The following is a 20,198-nucleotide window of genomic DNA, read 5'->3' as shown; positions in this document are numbered from 1 at the left end:
AGGTAGGGAGGACAAGAAAAAAGGCAGGCAGATATCCTGGCACGTTATCAGAAGGAGCGTTGCTAAGTGACGGCATTAAAGGAAGTGAAGTGGCGCTCTCACGGTGTGAGAGAAAGAAGCCTGGGAGAAGATTCCACTCCAGAAGCCTCCAGTGACTGCCAGCTGAGCCGGTGACACACACACACACACACACACACACACACGCATACACATTCACCCACACATATACACACCAAGTAGTGCCTCTTACAGTACACACACACACACACACACACACACACACTCACACACGCACACGCACACGCACACAGACACACACACACACAAACTATTATGTTCACAGACCAAGACCGTACAGTGGTGTGCTAACTCACACACAGAAGGATCCATAGAGATTACACAAAGCCCATTTACTAGTGTCTACAGAGCCAGCATCCACAGCCAGATACTATGCAAAGAAAGCTACCATAGAGTGTACAATAATACTCTATCATCAGTCTGCAAAGACATAGGCTGATATACTGTCACATTCTGTCACCATACTGTACATGCTCACAGACCAGCCTTTTGATTTATACCAGGAAAACACACTGGTCTCTTTTAAATATACATTTAATTACAAAACAACACATTGAATTTACAACACAATAACATAGAAAATACACACAATGATGAATCGAAACAAGCCTCTGTGAGCTGGTCTCTAACCAAGGACTTGAAACGAATTAGTGGGACCAAGTGCTCCAACCTCAGTCTACCATGAAGGAGGTAGGAGGAGCTCAGTAGCTAAAAGCAGCTTTTCCTAACCTACAGACGTCCAGTAATCCAGGCCTATGTGTTTACCTACATACAGTATTGAGAGAAGCACATAGCTTTGGAAGTAGTCACCCCGACACATTCTTCAAACTATTTTCCTTCAACCTTTGTAGTGAATCTTACAATTCTAATCTCTCCACAACAAACTCAGTGCTTACTCTCTGACAGTCCATCTAATCCATTTAGTAGGGTAATTAAACAAGTTGTTCCTTTTGTTGTGTGTTTTAACTCACACTCTTCGGTGTGATTGGTTCCACGATTAAGTGTGTGTCTACGAGCTAGGGGCGCTAACTAAGTGATGCTGAACAGTTGCTTCCTCAAGTTTACAGTCCTCTGTGATGTCCCGTTCCGTTCAAGTGTTTTAACTAGTTCTTTGCACCAATACACGAATACCCAAAAGTGAATGTTCCCATTCTCAGATATAAGAATTGACATATCAATATTTATTCAACATCTTATCTCATTTTAAATAAAGATGTTGTACCCAGTACCCATAACAAAGGAAGTAGAGGAAGTATGTGAAAACGTTCCTGTCAGTCAGGCGTCTGAGTCAGACCATAAACCTATTCAGTGTTTCCTCCACAATCTCTCCACCTCCCCTCCTCTCTCCTCTTCAAGGAGAAGCATGGGAATGAATGACTCATGTCACATCTCACCGCCTTTCTGTCCTGTCTGCCCTGTCTGCTTTAGAAATAAATTACCATCTATTTGTGTTGTAACCGGGCGGGGGGGGCAAGTGTACAGGCCTATATCACACAATTCACCAGACGAGAGCAGAGGATAATCGCTGTTATCGTTTTTACAGTCCAGGGGAGACTAGTGGAGGTAGAAATCAGAGGACAGACTCTTTGTAATGCATGGAATGGAATGAGAAATGGTATAAAACATGTGTGTTTAACACCATTCCCTATTTCATTATCCATGCATTACAATAACCCCCTGGGACTGTTACTGGTTTGGATGTGTGGTTTAGGCCTATACTATATTCATTTATCAATGCTGGTATTTCTATGTTCATTTCCACACTGAAGGGGGTTGAAGTTAGTGTGGTGTAGATGACCATGGATTTCTGATTGAATTGTCCATTTGTATGTCTGGCTGACATAGCTTGTGGTCAACCCTGCTCGACAGTACATCTGGTCATCTGTCCATTCAGCCACAGAGCTGGTTGGTCGGTCATCTGCCCAATCACAGCAGCATGGTCAGGAGGGGTGAGTCAGTTTAACAGCAGCCATGTTTGCCCCCTACCTGAGCCCTGTGACTGGATGAATGAGGAACATCTAATGCTGGGATCAGACTACATGAATTCAGCCAGATTTTGACACGATTTTGTTGTCGCAGACACATTTCCAGTGTCAGCCCCGAATATGAACGTCAGGACCGACGAACGGGCGTCTTTACTCCTTGTAGTGTGACATCATCAAGATCAGCAATCTGGCGTCACGATTCGACAAAAGTCTAGCATGTCAGAATTGTTTGTATTTCCTTGCCTAGTTTCACAACTCCTACGATGTGTTCCTTGACGTTGACCAATAGCATGCAGAGTGCTCTCTGGTGCACATAGTGTGAACATGGCGAAGAGAAAGAGGGATGCTGCTGTCAGGTGCAACAGGCGGAACAACGAAACTGAGGAAAGGTTGTTGAGCAGTGGCAACTTTACCTCTGCCTTTTTGACGTTTCCTCGAGGGAGCTAGCTCCATTTATCGAACGTTCTCGACTTAACACATTCGTTTTGTCAAGTTCTCTTTGAAGGACAGACAGCCCGTTCTGCCTTCTTTGTGACACCCAGGATTGAGTCCACAACCTATGACCTTAGATGAACCAAACTGAGGTCCAATGCTCTACACCCCCCCCCCCCCCCCCCCCCCCACTCCCTGACGTGTGCTCTTCTGGCTGGCAGGCACGTCCACCCAGTCAACCTCAGTCAACCACAGAGAACAGCGCTCTTATCGGACATCACAGGAAATCACGCTGTCTCTGTGCCATACTGCAGTTCCAGGGTTGCCAGGGTAACGGCGCGCTTCCGTCGCTCATGGCGAATGTCATGGCTATGGATATTTAGGAGCCAATTCTTTTATTTATTTATTTTTTTACAGAAATGGGACATGCCCTTTCCCTGTCCTATTTCTCCACACTTGAACGGTCATTCATTTAAGGTAATTCTTCTCTTCTTCTTCTATCGGGGGGGTCCATTATCGTAACTGCATCGTATCTGTAATTGTGGAGTATAGTTCAGTGTGGGTGTAAGTACTGTCTGGGTGCCTGCGATTGAGAAGAAAAATACATTTGCCACAACATTTGGCTTGATATAAAAGTCTCGTACATCAAATGAGCCGATTTTTTGTGGAACAGTGCATTACATTCTTTAGCCCTCTTAGGTTGGCCAGGCCTCAGAGGTAAACATCACTGAGTGGGTGCTGGTTTAATAAGAAGAGCTGCTGCTTACATGGAAATCTGTTACATGTGGCCAGACTCTAGGCCCAATGCCTTCCGCTCAACTCTTCACTCTCACCTGAGTTTCCTGGCTGGCCCCCAATTCCCCCCAACTCTCTCTCTCTCTCTCTCTCTCCCTCTCTCTCTCTCTCTCTCTCTCTCTCTCTCTCTCTCTCTCTTTCCCTCGCTCTCTCTCTCTCTCTCTCACACACACACACACACACACTCACACACACCACACACACACACACAAACTCTGAGCTCCTACTCTGTGTGAATCAGCATTACTCTTCCATTCTCAGCATGTGTGCCACGGGCCATGAGATGACATACGCCAGGTCACCTAAGACAGGCTAAATATAAACACACGTATCTCTCTCCCCCAGAGCAAAGGAAGCTCATTGCCATTGTTTTCGCTGATGAGACATTAAAGATACACTCCGGGATATGATGTCATAGCAAAAACGAGCGTCCGACACTGCCAGATACTTTAAAAACCGGAGACTACAGAGTACAGCGTGTTGCTACGGAGCCCAGGCATCAAAAGTTGTGCAGTTGTCAGCATCTCTGGTAGAATTCATATATCTTTGGTTCTCAACCAGGCAGCTGTTTACTTTAGGCTAGTTTTTGGAGTGATTAAATCAAAAAAGAAGAAACTCTAAAAATGTTGCATATTTATGTTTCCAATTTTCAGTGTGGCCAAAGAAGGCAGCAAAACCCAAAACAACACTTCACCTTCAGAACTCTGGAAAAGGTCTCACGTTAATAACACGGAGAGTACTTTTATGACACTTTAAATATGCTATTGAGGAGCAAGCAAGAGACCAACATAGAGAGTATGTCAGGGGAGGCTGGTGGAGGTAGAAACCATTCCTTATTCCGTTCCATGCATTACAAAATGTCTGTCCTCTACTTTCTACCTCCACCAGCCTCCCCTTTATACAGTATACATACAACGCATCTTAGCCAAGTAAAAGACTGAGGAGCATGTAGCCTAACTAAGATGGAGGTACACAGCCTGCCAATTATATTAATTAACCTCACCATATCAGGGCCTCCAAGACAGATGTGTGTAAAAGCCCCTGAGTACACCAACCCCCTCCATTTGCATATATACAAACACACACACACACACATCCTCCTCGTCCTTCGACGTAGCATAGCTAGGCAGCAGGAAGGCTAAAAATATCCCCCAGCGATTGGCTCAAAACAGTTTGGCCCATCTGTTTCCTCAGCCTTTGGAAGGTAGAGAAAGTAAGAGTGTGTGAGTGTGTGTGTGTGTGTGTGTGTGTGTGTGTGTGTGTGTGTGTGTGTGTGTGTGTGTGTGTGTGTGTGTGTGTGTGTGTGTGTGTGTGTGTGTGTGTGTGTCTGTGTAGGAGGTCTCATAAGAACTGCTTTGGCATGAAATTGCATCGAGATGAGACCCACTGTGCAGATGCACCTGCTAACCTGCAGTGTTTATACATGACAAGTTGCCTTGTAAAAGAGGGGAGCTTGACTGTGTTATAGCCAAACCTATAGTTTTCCCCGACCCTCTTAGCCTCTTCCAATCTGTCCATGTGACGGTGAAACAATGTAAGCCTCTTAGGCCTAATCCAGCCCTGGAGGGACGGGAGTGTCACAGGCCCACCCTGGGTCTTCACACCCTGCCAACATGGCTGCCCCTGCTACCCTGCCCAGGGGGACCGGGGGGGGGGGGAAGGCAGTGGGGGGCCCTTCTCCTTTCAACACTTGAATGTATTGTGCAGCTAGGGGATGGACACACGCGCACACACACTACAAACACACACATACATACACACACACACACACATACACAGGGACGTACTCACACACACACACATTGTGGGTGGTCTCACTGCTGTTGATATGGACGTTTATTGGATGGTTGGTTGGTTGGTTGGTTGGTTGTCTGGTTGGTTAGTTGGATGGCTGATGGTTGGTTGGTTGGTTGTCTGGTTGGTTAGTAGGATGGCTGGTTGGTTGGTTAGTTGGATGGCTAGTTGGTTAGTTGGATGGTTGGTTGGTTGGTTGGTGGTTTGGTGGGTTGGTTGGTTTGTTGGTGGGTAGGTTGGTTAGTTGGTTGGTTAGATGGATGGACGGTTGATTGGTCGGTTGGTTGGTTGGTGGTTTGGTGGGTTGGTTGGTTTGTTGGTGGGTAGGTTGGTTAGTTGGTTGGTTAGATGGATGGACGGTTGATTGGTCGGTTGGTTTGTTGGTGAGTTAGTGGGTTAGTCGGATGGTTTGTTGGTTGGTGGGTGGGTGGGTTGGTTGGTTGGATGGTTGCTGTCTATACTGTATATTTGTGCTGTGTTGGCCCACATGCTACCAGCGGTCAGTTCTCCCAGTGAGAAATGAAACCCACCCCTGGCTATTGTCCATGAGTGAGTCTGACTAGAGAGTGTGTGCTTATTGTCACTATCACATCTTGGCAGAAGGGGAAGATTAGAAGAGTAAAAATAGCACTTCTGGTCCGTCAAGGCACGCTGGGTGAGAAAATGGAGGAGGGTCAGAGTGCTTACCATGAGCCCTTCTGATTGAAACACACACACATACACACACACACATGCACACACACACACACACACACACACACACACACACACACACACACACACACACACACACACACACACACTGTAGGGGCATGTTTTGTAGAGAAGTTCTCTGTGTTGTAATAACACAATTCAAAGATACACAATAACCCCAAATACAGCTGATAGATTTACACCAAGAAAGAAACCCCAGAGCAAAAACGTCTAAAACAGCAACAGCATAATGTCACGCTAGCAGATTCTTAAACATCCATAACCTTAGAACCATGCGGGAGGCTGTCAATAACGATTACCAGTATCCATGCGCCAGGAGGCCATTCACACACTGTTCCAGAATATATAACAGTAGCCTTCTCCCTACATGTAGCATAGCTTCTCCCTACATGTAGCATAGTTTCTCTCTACATGAATGAATGAATGAATGAATGAATGGTCTTTATTGTCATTAATATAGTACAGGTACCATACAACGAAATTTGGGAGGGGGGGCTCCCCTGGTGCTAGGAAAAAAATACTAAAAACAAGAAGGGAAAGAGCTGGTTTACATAAATAAAGGCTATATACACTATCCACTATACTATACTATACAAATAAAACACTGTGCTGTACTCTATGCTATGCTATAAATATCCTAACCTTTCCTATCTCTGAACCTTATGTGCACGAGGGTTGTCATATTGCACACACTGTAGTATTATTGCACATTCATTTAAAGTGTCGCAGTTTGCAGCATAGCTTAGCATAGCATGTAGCATAGCTTGTCACTATGTAGGCTTGATCTGCTTAGACTGAAATGTGCTCTCTATCTCTGTTCCAGGTTACCTATGTTCTCCGGACCAGAACATTCATATGATCGACTTCACGCGGTTCAAGATCCGGGACATGGAGACCGGGACGGTGCTGTTCGAGATCACCAAACCCCCAGCACTAGGTCAGCACTGGGCCTCCACTGTACATCAGGGGAGGCTGTTTGAGGTAGACATTGGGAGGTTTTCTACCTCCACCAGCCTCCACCACTGTACATGCACCATAATGTATGAAATAAATAAATGGGAATATAAAAGCCATTCATCAAAATGTACTGTATAACATGTAGTTGCGTATATAAAGTGCACCCTTGCCTGTCCATACGACCTGTATTTGTTGACATGAGCTGACATTTGTATAATGAGTTTTATCTTATTTGTAAGGGTCTTACAGTATGAATGACATTGTTAAGCTGTCACTCATTTAGCTATTTTTTAAATCAAATGTTATCTATTATAAGCATGCATTACAATGAGCCGGTCTTCCGATTTATACCTCCACCAGCCTCGCCTGATGTGATCAATATTGCCACTGCTCGAAACTTTCTTGACCAAACAGCAAAACCATATGTTTTGTGATACTCTCTTTAAAGGGCATTATGATGATTTATGATCAAAAGCTAAGTATCGCTAGTTTGAGGACTTTTTGAGGCATATTTGGAGGTAATCACAGGGTTTTTGAAAATTACAAGGAGCTTCAGGGGGAAGTAGAAACAAAGACCATGATTAACGTCCTGTTGAGTCGAGTTGAAAATCTGTGACATTTTCCTTCAGTGTAATAAGAGGTCAAACAGACCTTTTCTAAAAAGCGGTAAAAAAGCGAAACCTTCTATACCTTTTGTGTTTTTGTGCTTTTGTCTTTTTCTCTGCCCTTTTTTATCCTCCTCATTACCGGGATTATTTTTTATGTGATCCAGTTATTCAATGTTATTCAGTGTCGCCATTCAGACAAATACAAAGAGCTCTTCAAAAGAACAGGCTTGTAACGCGGTCTCTTTTGTGACCCACAGCTGGCAACAAGAAGGACTTTGACACCAATGCTGGCCGCTTTGTCCGTTACCAGTTCACCCCCGCCTTCCTGCAGCTGCGTCAGGTCGGAGCCACGTAAGTTAGAGCCAAAATGGCTGCCATGGTAGTGTGTGTGTGTGTGTGTGTGTGTGTGTGTGTGTGTGTGTGTGTGTGTGTGTGTGTGTGTGTGTGTGTGTGTGTGTGTGTGTGTGTGTGTGTGTGGCTGATGGTGTGCCTTGCTACAATTTAGACTTTGGCCACTTGAATGATTGAATGTTGAATGATCTCCATCCGAATCTCAGACATACATAACACACACACACACACACACACACACACACACACACACACACACACACACAAACACACATCCTTCAGCACTGAGTAAGTGTGTGGGGGCGATGGTGGCCATTCAGGATCCTGCTGTTCTAAAACAGATGGGGAGGGGGTGTGGGGCTATTCTCGGAAAGTAAGGGGTGTGTATGTGCGTGTGTGTGTGTGTGTGTGTGTGTGTGTGTGTGTGAGTGTATGTCTGTGCGTGTGTGTTTGTGCTCACGCAAGGTAACCTACAAGCTAAATGACTATGTACAATACAATCCTTATTACCATACCATATCTCTCTGCCCCTCTCCTTCTATCCCTCTATCCCTCTCCTTCTATCTCTTTATTGCTCTATCCCTCTCCTTCTATCCCTCTCTCCCTCCCCTTCTATCTGTCAATCTCTCTATGCCTCTCCTTCTATCTCTGTATTCCTCTCCTTCTATCTCTCTATTCCTCCCCTTCTATATCTCTATCCTTTCTTCTATCTGTCTATCGCTCCATCCCTCTCCTTCTATCTCTCTATCCCTCTCCTTCTATCTCTCTATCCCTCTCCTTCTATCTCTCTATCCCTCTCCTTCCATATCTCTATCCCTCTATCCCTCTCCTTCTATCTCTCTATCCCTCTCCTTCTATCTCTCTATCCCTCTCCTTCTATCTCTCTATCCCTCTCCTTCTATCTCTCTATCCCTCTCCTTCCATATCTCTATCTCTCTATCCCTCTCCTTCTATCTCTCTATCCCTCTCCTTCTATCTCTCTATCCCTCCTTCTATCTCTCTATCCCTCTCCTTCTATCTCTCTATCCCTCTTCTTCTATCTCTATCCCTCTCCTTCCATATCTCTATCCCTCTATCCCTCTCCTTCCATATCTCTATCTCTCTATCCCTCCTTCTATCTCTCTATCCCTCTGTCCCTCCTTCTATCCCTCTATCCCTCTCCTTCTATCTCTCTATCCCTCCTTCTATCTCTCTATCCCTCTGTCCCTCCTTCTATCCCTCCCTCCCTCTCCTTCTATCTCTCTATCCCTCCTTCTATCTCTCTATCCCTCTGTCCCTCCTTCTATCCCTCCATCCCTCTCCTTCGACATCTCTTTCGGCAGAGTGGAGTTCACAGTGGGAGACACGCCCATCAACAACTTCCGGATGATCGAGAGACACTACTTCCGAGAGCAGCTCCTCAAGAGCTTTGACTTTGAGTTTGGCTTCTGCATGCCCAGCAGCAAGAACACCTGTGAGCACATCTACGAGTTCCCTCCCCTGTCAGAGGACATCAGTGAGTGGATCAACACACGGCTTCTACACACACACACACACACACACACACACACACACACACACACACACACACACACACACACACACACCACACCACACACACACACACACACACACACACACACACACACACACACAGTTACAGCTACTTTTTACTAGGAGATGAGAGGTCACAGGGTGCTCTAACGTGTGTGTGTGTGTGTGTGTGTGTGTGCGTGTGTGTGTGTGTGTGTCCTCTCCTCCCTTAGTGCGGGAGATGATCCTGCGTCCTTACGAGACCCAGTCCGACAGCTTCTACTTTGTGGACAACAAGTTGGTGATGCACAACAAGGCAGACTACTCCTACAGTGGGGGACCATAGGAGTACAGGACACCCCCCGCCCCCCCCAGCCTGAATCTCCAACCACCGTGGGACCGGGGTTAGAAGGACTGACAGACAGCTCACGAGCACAAGGCAGACGCTGGACGGTTCTCACACACTCTCTCCTGCCCCCAGCCACACCCTACTGACATTTTACAGCCAATCACAACTTTCCTCCATGCTCCTCAACCACCAAAATAAATCCATCAACCCCCGCCCCCCTTGCAATCCCCCATCTGTGAGTGTATGGGTGTATGTGGATGCGTGTGTGTGTGTGTGTGTGTGTGTGTGTGTGTGTGTGTGTGTGTACGTGTGTGTCCATCTGTCTGTCTGTCTGTCTGTTAGAGAATGATGTAAACAGTCTCACACGCATAAACACCCACGGACGATGCCAATCCTAACGTAGTAGACACACTGTCAACATGGCCTAATCTAGATTAGATGATATATCTAGAATGTAGTCACCGCACAATCAGTAGGTTACAGTACTGTAAGTAGGAGTCAGTACTAGTGACTAAGAATGAACTGGGCACCAACGTGTCTGTAGTCTTTGTGGAACGAAGGGTTTGGTCTGCTGAAGAGAGAGAGAGTGAGAGAGAGACAAATAAAAGTGACAGAGAGGGGCCTGCTTATCCTCACTCCATCTCATCGACATTTTGATGTTCAAACATGGGAGACAGACAGACAGACAGACCCACCAGCCACTACAGGACCATGTGAGAAATCAAAGAAGTGCACCCGTCGAGCAAAACCAACATATTTCTACTAGGGTTCTACCTACTTTCTTTTTTCTCTTTTTTTTTTTTTTTTTTTTTTTTACTAAAATTCACAAGTTCCTCATTTATTGAATTTCTAATAGGCGTTAGATCTGAATGACATGGCCCTTATAGGTGAGAACCTGGGTGTAGGGGGATGTCGGTTGATCACCAATCCAGTAGAAACCCAGTTGAATGACATTAGGGTACATAGAATGGGTGTAGGTACTCTTTCAATGTAAATGTGTTGTGTTTATATCCACATAATCATAGTTCAATGTTGAAAGTATTTTTTTAAACAGCCACTTTGAAGAGTCAAAAGTAGGCGATAGTCCATAGAAACTCAAAACCAGATACTTGTTTTTATATCCAGAACATACTACTGTTATGTCTCCAGAGATCTACAGCTTTATTTATAATAAATGTAGTAATTGTAAAATAAAATGAAATAAAAAAGATGTAAAGTTTGGACAGTTGAAATGCCACTCCAGAAATAAATATGTGTGATCTTTTTGTCTTGAAGTGTGACTTGTGTTTTTTGTCAATTTACATGAAGAACCAATGAACAATGACACAAACTACAGTCTTGGGGCTTATAAACAATAAACCAAATATTGTTTTAGAAACGACTGAATTAAGTCCATGATCGACCAGAATGAGGCAGAACGGAATTGCATTGACACTGACAATTGTCTACATTACAATATCAATTCACAAAACGCAGATAAATAAAACAGAAACAAAACATGTGCACCATCCACTATATTGGCCATGTATACTATGTTCAACCAAAATGTGTCTGGCAATGTGATTTCCTGCTTGTTTATATAGAAGTTGAAGGATTTGCTTGTGTCTTGATATTGAGTTGTGGCATGAATGGTGATAATCTAGTATGGTTACTCTGCCATTAGTAGGCTACAGCGCATGTCCATCGTTTTGTAACCAAAATGGCAGGACCTTGTTTTTAAAGGTTATTTTTGGATAGGGCATAGTGTACATGGTAGGCCATAGACCACCAGACCACCGCAGGGCGTACGTTTATTGGAAATCTGCCACGTCTGGCCACCACAGGTAAATTTAGTTAGAAATTCCAAACAACAACATCCTCCCTAATGATAATATAACACCCCAGAAACGTACTTGCAGTGTCAGATATTAGCTGTTGTGTTTCTGTATGCACGCACCATTAGAAGAGGCAGCCACCAGAGACAGAAAAGGTCCACTCCCCTAGAACGTGACGTCCCTGGTGGTAACAACATGTTTATGCAAGCCCAAGTTTAGGTAGAACACTCCATTTAAAAAAGAAAATGTCTTTACAGCATTGGTAAACAACATATTTATTTCAAGGGATGCCATTCCCTGTTCTCCACCCATTAACATAGTCATTACACCCATTAGGAAGCTTTTAGAAAGCTACTGGACCTACTGGACCTTTAACAGTAACAATACATCGTTCATTGTTTCATATCTGAAATTAAGACTTAAATCACATCATTATGTTTTAACTGAAGACCAGATGGTCTGAATAATCTCTTGTCACTGGAGTTACTGTATGCAGAATGTTACAGTGGGCTTATCGCTGCAGAGGTCTTATTTAAGAGAGTCTTAGAAGTCCAGTATCTTGAAGATCTAAATGTATTGTACCATACATCGACCAACATATAGCTCTATAGCAGGTATCAAAGCTGTGTGCTAGAAAGGTTATGGGTGGTGGTCCTCATTTTGAATTTCCTGTTTGTTTCCTTTTTCCCATTTCCTTTTGTGGCTTTTGACAGGCCACCATTTCTCACGTAAAATATAGTTTTTGATGATTAATTTATTATTGTGTTAAACCAAAATGATTCTTTGTTATACACAGGGACCCACTATTTATTTCATTTCAATCTGCAACAATGTCACAAAAGCTCTCTGCTGCCACCTAGTGTGGACCCCTAGGATACTACACTCTAAACCACTGTACAGTCCTACAGGGAATATGTAGTTCCACCACTCATCATGCATGCATCTAGTCTTACTGTAACCCAGCCATAGCTGCAAATATGAATCAATACAACAACGTAAAAAAAAAAACTTAACCCCTATTCACATATATATAATCTGATAATTTGATCAGTTGAGCCAATGTTCCCCAGATCTATGACTAAGGCTAAACATGATGCTTCACAGTGAGCTGTGCACTAATGCTCTGTATCACCAGCTAAAGCCATCACATGGAACCTGAGTCCTTATTTTGGGACTGGTACAACCTCCAGTCTCGCTTCTCATGTCCATGGAGCTCCAAGGGGAGGGTCGGGGTTGAGTAAGCCCACGAGAGAGCACCATTACTGGGTTCAGAGCAGAGGTATGGGGGTGCTCCCCATGGAGGTGAGGTATCCAGCTAAGCTGTCTAAACCTGAATAGGCTGTGGGATACAGTCTGTTGATATGGTGCTCTAAAGCTCCTCCTCCTCCCATCTCCTCCTCCTCTTCCTCCTCTCTTTTACCCAGTCTGGTGCTGTAGATGAGGGGGGAGGGCAGGGGAGAGGAGCAGGGGGGGGAGGTAGTGATGACCAGCAGCGAATCAGGGGCCAGGCTGTCCTCTCTCAGCTGCTCCCACAAGTTACCTGAGAGGAAAGAGAGAGAGAGCAGAGAGAGAAAGGGAGAGAGAGAGAGAGAGAGAGAGAGGGAGAGAAAGAGAGAGCAGAGAGAGAGACAGCAGAGAGAGAAAGGGAGAGAGAGAGAGAGAGAGGGAGAGAAAGAGAGAGAGACAGCAGAGAGAGAAGTAGAGAGAGCAGAGAGAGAAAGGGAGAGAGAGAGAGAGGGAGAGAAAGAGAGAGAGACAGCAGAGAGAGAAGGAGAGAGAGCAGAGAGTCAACAGAGTTGCCTCATACAGCTGCTGATGTCTTCTTGTGAAGGGCAGAAGAAAAAAAAACATGTTTGAGAAGTGCTATGACATATCCATGTCTCTCTGTACGTCTCTCTCTCTCTCCTACCCCCCACCTCTCTCTCCTACCCCCCCACCTCTCTCTCCTACCTACCCCCCCTCCTCTCTTTCCCTCTCCCCCTACCCGTGGCTCACCATGGATCTGCAGGTCAGTCAGACTGGGGTTGAGCGTGTCGATGTCGTTATTGCCGTCTCCCTCCAGCAGTAGTTCCTGCATGCTCCTAGGGAAAACACCATACTCTGCCTGCAGGGCGGCGCTATAGGTTGGCAGTGTCTGCCCCACCAGGGGAGAGTCCAGGCTCCCCATGCAGGGAGAGACACCAGAGGAGGGCTGCTGCAGTCCACAAGGGGAGTAGAAGGGGAACGGGTGGGGAGTGGTGTTGGGGGGCAGGTAGTGGGGCTGCTGACTCACTGTCAGGGAGGGAGGAGTTACGTGGGGGTAGAGGGGACGTCGGACGGGGGGGCAGGAGTCTTGGGGTTGGGATGGGGTGACGGAGGATGGGGTGATGGGGTCAAAATGAGGGGTGGCTCTGGCTAACGGGGGTTGGCTATGGTAGGCAGGGAGGGGCTTGAACTTCTCTGTCCGTTCTCCCAGTAAACGATCCAAGTCCTCTGTGGAAATGAACACAGTTGAAGTCTGTCAGACAAATGATCAAATAGAATGTCTACATTATATTAGAATGCTGCCTAGCTCAAAGCTAATTTGCCCCATAATGGCACTAGTTTAGGACATGAGAGTTAACCCTAACCCTAGTTTATACCAACCTTTTCTACCCTATAATAATAGCATGTTTTGGGGGACTTTGGGGATGGGGACTACATCTAAAAAGTATCAATGCCATGTGAGGAGGACAGTTAGCAGTGACATGTAAACAGACCATCAGTCTGTCTGTTACTGTATATGTAGCCCAGGGGTGGCTGGTGGAGGTAGAAATCGTAAATTGTAATGCATGGAATGGTATCAAACACATGCGTTTTCTCATGGATTCCTCATTCCATTCATTACAATGAGATTGTCCTCTGGTTTCTACCTCCACCAACCTCCCCTGGGCTGCATGCCACAGACTGATGGTCTGTTTACATGTGACAGCAGCTGGTAAAAGCGGGAACAAGTCGGCAACCAATCAAAATGTTAAGACTTTTATTCTGAAAAGTGTAAATACATTTCAACTAGGCAGTAGTGGTGATTACTCACAGAATCCATTGCATTGCAATATTTTGCCTTGACTAGCAAGGGTGTCATTGATTTTCAACAACAATTTATTTACATTGTTCAGAATAAAAGTCTGAACATAATGGTCAGTTGCCCACTTGTCCCGACTTTCACCAGGTGCCGTCACATATCACAGCTGACTACTACAGCTTCATATATACTCACACCATTACCTAAATACCTTATTTTATATCTACAATACATTCAAGCATTGAAAATAATTTCAAAGTAACAAACCACACCAGATTAAATATGCACAACTGTAAACATTGGCCATCATCCTTCTACACAACTCTTAGTGGATTCCATTTCATCTCATTCCATTCTGGGCATTACAATGAGCCCCATCCTTCCGATTCCTACCTCCACCAGCTTCCGCTGATGTAAACCACTCGGTCTTCAGTGTTGACCACCCACCTGGTCTGGCCATGCTCTTGCGGACCGTGAGGGGGTCTTTGCGGCGCCACTTGTGCAGCTCCTCCTGCATCTTGTCCACCTTGGCGGGGTTGAGGGCCCACAGACAGCCCTTACGGGAGGAGTTGCCACTCTTGTTCTCCACCTTCTGGAAAGACTTGTTCAGAGATAGGTTGTGACGGACAGAATTCTTCCATCCGTCTGGAGCCGTCTGAGAGAGGGGGAAAAAAGAGAGAGAGGGAGGGGGGAGAGAGAGAGAGAGAGGAGGGAAGAGTTTTGCATCAGGGTGACACTGATCATCGATCAATTCAGGAGAGGCTGGTGGTAGAGGTAGGAGGACTGGCTCATTGTAATTACAGGACAACTTGTTTGATACCAGTCCTCATTCCGTTCCACGCATTACAATGAGCCCCGTCCTCCGATTTCTACCTCCACCAGCTCAGGTAAAATTCATACACAACTCGTGACGTTAGAATTATAAGGTTCTATCTCAATTTTTGGTCAAAATTTAGTTTTTTACATAATCTGATCCATTAGGTGTTTATTAATGCCTGTGTGGTGTTATTTTTTTAAATGTTAAACATTTTTAGTTAGTAATTAATAAAATACAAAGATTCCATCTCATAAAACATAATGGAATGTAAAAACTTTGACGCTCAATATCTCTAAACGGAGATGGAACCTTATAATTCTAAGCTCACCAACTCTGAGTGGATTCCGTTACTGTTTAGCATTAATCACCACCGGAGCTGTGCCAGTGTGGTTGGAGCCATGAGAGGAGCCAGGGTTCATGTGTTAGACAGAGGGCAATCAAGAGAAATAAAAAGAGAAAGAGAGGCAAATCATTTCTGGTAACTATGTATATTCCATGTCCAGCAATGGCAACTGGAGGTCAACATTTGTTGAGCGACCAGAAGTACCTTATGAGCCCGTCCTCCAATTTCTACCTCCATCAGCCTCCCCTGGTAGACAGAATTGAGTAGGGAAAGGGGTTTGGCCAAAGAGAGGAGAGGCCATAGAAATAGAATCATTTTCATGATAGAGCATTCTATTTCTATGGGAGAGGCTACTATGACGTCCAGTACCTTGAAATAGGGGAAGTGTTCCGTCATGAAGCTGTAGATCTCACTGACAGGCAGACGTCCTGCCTTGCTGTTCCTCAGAGCCATGAAGATGAGAATGCTAGATAGGGATGAGAAACACCTGCCATCATCAGTTGTCCAACCATTACTGTAGGTCAGAGGTCACCAACTGGACTGTACCCTGTGCCTGGAGAGGTTGGTACAGTAGTATTTACCTGTAGGAGTAGATAGGTTTGGGGAAGAGGGTCTGCAAACCACTCTCCTGATGTCCTGCACCCGTGATGCACTGGAGAGAGTATTGAGAGCTGTTGGATTGTCCACTTGCAGAGTACACCTCTGGTGAGAACTGCAGGGAACAAACACACACTTCTAATGAATCCACACACAACAGGAAGTAAACTTATAGTCATAAATGCACTATGTTGTAACTGACTGTGCTAGTATCCTGTAGCATGAGAAAGTGAGACACAAACCCTCAGATATTCAATTGAACATTCAAGTACGTGTGTCATCTCCAGGGGGTGTGGACAGGAAATGGCTAACTGTTGGAGCCAGAAAGTTGTACCTCAAACTTGGGCTCCTTTCCATTAAAAGTGGTCCCATCCCTTTCCCTTGATATTTTACACATGAGCCCTACCTGAGCGAAGGGGATGGAGTGGGGGTTAGCCCGAACAACTGTTAGTAAGCTGTTTCAGACCTGGCTAATGCAATGAATTATGGGATACCCCCTTTGTGATGATGGGATGCGTTTTGCTGCATATGGAATTGTATTTATCACTACTTTTGGCTACTTTTGGCTGATGTGATATGTTTGTTTTTGCTAGATCAGTCAACTAGCCAACTTGGTAGCATTCCTCTGCAAATCCAAGACCCTATAAAACAAAGATATTAATTATATAAAATGACATACTACTACTACTACTACTACTATAAACTATTATCCGTGTATTAAGATGGACTCAATTCCACTTACTGAGTGATTTGTTGATGACATTTTTGCATTTTAGATCATTTTAAGACCAAAGGGTCTGAATACTTATGTATATTAAATATTTCTGTATTTACATTTTTTAAATGTAACATTTTAATTTTACTGACATTTCTGAAACTGTGTTTTCACTTTGTCAGTCTGGGGTATTATGTGTGGATTGATGGCAAATTATTTTTTATTTAATCCATGAAATATAATAATGGAGTCAACAACAAAATATGGAAAAAGTGAAGGGGTCTGAATACTTTCCGAAGGCACTGTATGTTCCTACAACCAGGCCACTAAAATCAGTTTTTATCATATTACAACATTTGGCTGTACATTCTGAATAGTCATCACTGCCTATGTAGCTGCCAAACCCTTGCAAGCATCTTGTGGCTTAGCCTGCCTTAGGCAGTTAGTATGTTGTCTCATTAACTTGGTTACCTTCTACCTTGTAAATCAACTACTTTGGCAATGTGCTTGAACATAATAAAAATGCACAGTCACAAATGGTTGGGACTTGCTGATGACGTCTTAATCTAGACTCCTCCCCCTCGGGTTCCAGTCTCGCCCCCATACTCACATGCTGTACAGGAATGTGGGGGCTGTAGGAGGCGTGGCTTTGGGACAGGAAGCTGAGAGGCTCCTCTGTTGCAGCCGGTGGCTCTGGGTAAGTGTGCTGTGAGCCCTGGAACCAATGAACACAAACTAGCATGACACAAGTGAAGACAGTGAAGTGACAAGATTAGCATTATTACTCAGGGATGTAATGTGTGTGTGTGGTTGTGTGTGTGTGTGTGTGTGTGTGTGTGTGTGTGTGTGTGTGTGTGTGTGAGTGTGAGTGTGTGTGTGTGTGTGTGTGTGTGTGTGTGTGTGTGTGTGTGTGTGTGTGTGTGTCTGTGTGTGTGTGTGTGTGTAATAATAATAATAATAATAATAATAATAATAATAATAATAATAATAATAATAATAATAATAATAATAATAATAGTTTTATTGCCATGCAATCAACTTGTCAATCAATTGTTGGAATTTGGTATTCTATGCTCTAGGCAAGGGGTCGGCCGTCTAGGCAAGGGTTCGGCCATAGTTCAGCGCCTTTCTCAAGGACACCTCCACACGTGGCAAACTGGGGTTCGAACCACCGAACTGCTGACCTTGCGATCATTAGGCACCGGCGTTATCTCCTGAACCACTGCCGCCCTGTGTGTGTGTGTATGTGTATGTGTGTGTGTGTGTGTGTGTGTGTGTGTGCCTGTGTGTCATTGTATGATGAGTCGAGCAGCCTAGAAACTCCTATTGTAGGGATCCCATGATGGTGTCGCTACTCCCAGTGTGTGTCGGGTGTGTGTGTGTGTGTGTGTGTGTGTGTGTGTGTGTGTGTGTGTGTGGTGTGTATGTACCATCAATCTAGCAGCCTGGAAGCTGGTGTTGTAGGGGTCCCATGACGTGTGGTCCTCTCGGAGGCAGACATAGGAGCGGGAGCCATGTGGTCGGCAGTCTGTAGCTCCCCTGTCACTGTACTGACGGCTGTCTGTAGCTCCCCTGTCACTGTACTGACGGCTGTAGGGGTGGAAACGATCAGCGTCCCCTGACCCCGGACATGACCTCCCATCCTGCCCCACAGTGGCTTCATCAGCGCTGTGTCTCCTGCAGTTCTCTGCAGCCGCATTTTTAAGCCTGTAGGTGGCGCTCTGCCGCTGGGCGAAGGACACGATGTTGCTCCCCTCACACTGCAGATGGATCAGAACCTTGGTTAGATTATTATTATTTTTATTTTTTTATGAGTGGGGCAGTCCCACTCATATTTTTCATTTTATTGACAGATACAGTAGAGATTTAGACAGGAAGGATGGGTGAGAGAGAGAGGAGGGATGACATGCAGGATACTGCGGTTACATGGTCAACGCAACGCATAATCCGCTACGCCACCTAAGCGCCCCCAGAACCTTGATTTGATTGGACAACTAGATACAATACAACCATTTGAGTTGACAGAGTCTGAAAAGGTTAAATTAGGTCAAATGAAGGTTTTTCATCACCAAAATAAAAATATACTAAAAATGATAGGGCCTTCAGTGGGAGTGCACAACATGAGAACAAAATGAGAACAAAATGAGAACATTTCCTTGGTTATTAAAAGTGGCCGTGATAACTACTGATGGCTACAATACAAGGTGCCACTTATCATGAACAATGTTGGAAGGGCAAGCTTGTCTTATTATGGCCCTTGGTCTTGGAATGACCTACAGACTACTTTTAAATTAGAGGCCCTTATTTCCATAAGTATCTTCAAGCGTAGATTAAAAGATGTGGTCACCGCTCGCTGTACCTGCTTTGGTTAGACTTCTCAATGTTTTAATCACCTTGTAAATACCCCTACCATTGTATGTCTATTGTATTGTTGCCACTGTCTTATGTCCTGTCTTGTTATCTGAACTTTTTTTAAGCTACTATTTTGACCCTGTCTTGGCCAGGTCTCTCTTGTAAAAGAGGTTTTAATGTCAATGTGACTTCCTGGTAAAATAAAGGTAAAAATAAATAAATAATAACTCTAATAATTTCATCTCCCGATTTTTTTCCCTCTCTTTTTTGGGGCGTGGTGGTATATAGGCTTACTCAATCTGATAACAAGACCTGGAGTATTTGCTGTGACATCTCACACCCCCAGAGGCTGTAACTAATTAATCTAAATGAAGGAATTTCATGTGAATTATGACAGAATTAAACATATATCCTCTAGGGCATCTTGTCCTTAAAAAAAGGACTTCTGTGCTGCGATAGTTCACGTCCTCTGAGTCTTATAATAAACCATCTCTCTGCTGCGAAACAGCTGTCGGCTGATTCAAAGAGCAGAAAACCGAGGCTAAAGCAAATACAAGTAGTGCAGGTGCGAGGAGGAGATGGGTAAAGAGTGCTCTGGGCATAGAGAACAGATCTTCTCTTCATTTGTATTTAGCCTAGAGCCCTGCTTTACCCATCTTGATCTCCTCCTCGCACCTGCACTGCTTGTATTTGCTCTATCCCGGGTTTCCGCTCTTTTAATCAACCGACAGCTGTGTTGCAGCAAGAGAGACGGTTAGCAGCTGGAGTCATTTAGGGCGAAATTGTGAATTGTGAATAACAACAGCAGGTGGAGGTGAATTTTGGTACCTGTGATTGCGCCATCAGGGGTTCACAGACGTGTGTGTTTGTCTGATGGGGGGCTGTCGTCGGGACCTTGTTGCTATTCGGGGGAAAGGTGGAGGTCGGGGAGCCTTTGGACAT

The 20,198-nt window shown here is 44.8% G+C and overlaps 2 protein-coding genes across 2 annotated transcripts in view; one reads left to right on the top strand and one right to left on the bottom strand.

Moving 5' to 3' along the window:
* Positions 1-9,572, top strand: part of unc119a1 (unc-119 lipid binding chaperone a1) — a gene marked incomplete at its 3' end in the record, with an annotated part of 22,023 nt that extends 12,451 nt beyond the window's left edge. Inside the window, exons 2-5 of the mRNA XM_080533059.1 lie at positions 6,622-6,735; positions 7,621-7,714; positions 9,037-9,209; positions 9,460-9,572. Coding sequence (XP_080389185.1) covers positions 6,622-6,735; positions 7,621-7,714; positions 9,037-9,209; positions 9,460-9,572 — 494 coding nt within the window. The remainder of the gene's footprint in view (positions 1-6,621; positions 6,736-7,620; positions 7,715-9,036; positions 9,210-9,459) is intronic.
* A 3,085-nt stretch (positions 9,573-12,657) lies between these two features.
* On the bottom strand, positions 12,658-20,198 carry foxn1 (forkhead box N1; the record flags this gene model as incomplete). Its single annotated transcript, XM_080528468.1, has 8 exons — positions 12,658-12,929; positions 13,385-13,861; positions 14,880-15,087; positions 15,962-16,058; positions 16,174-16,304; positions 17,515-17,619; positions 18,335-18,664; positions 20,085-20,198. 8 exons carry the CDS (start codon positions 20,196-20,198, stop codon positions 12,658-12,660), a joined length of 1,734 nt encoding a protein of 577 aa, XP_080384594.1.

Source organism: Nansenia antarctica (assembly GCF_963989245.1).
Source record: "Nansenia antarctica genome assembly, chromosome: 1".
Lineage (NCBI taxonomy): Eukaryota > Metazoa > Chordata > Actinopteri > Argentiniformes > Microstomatidae > Nansenia > Nansenia antarctica.
This window is presented reverse-complemented; position numbering and strand designations above follow the sequence as displayed.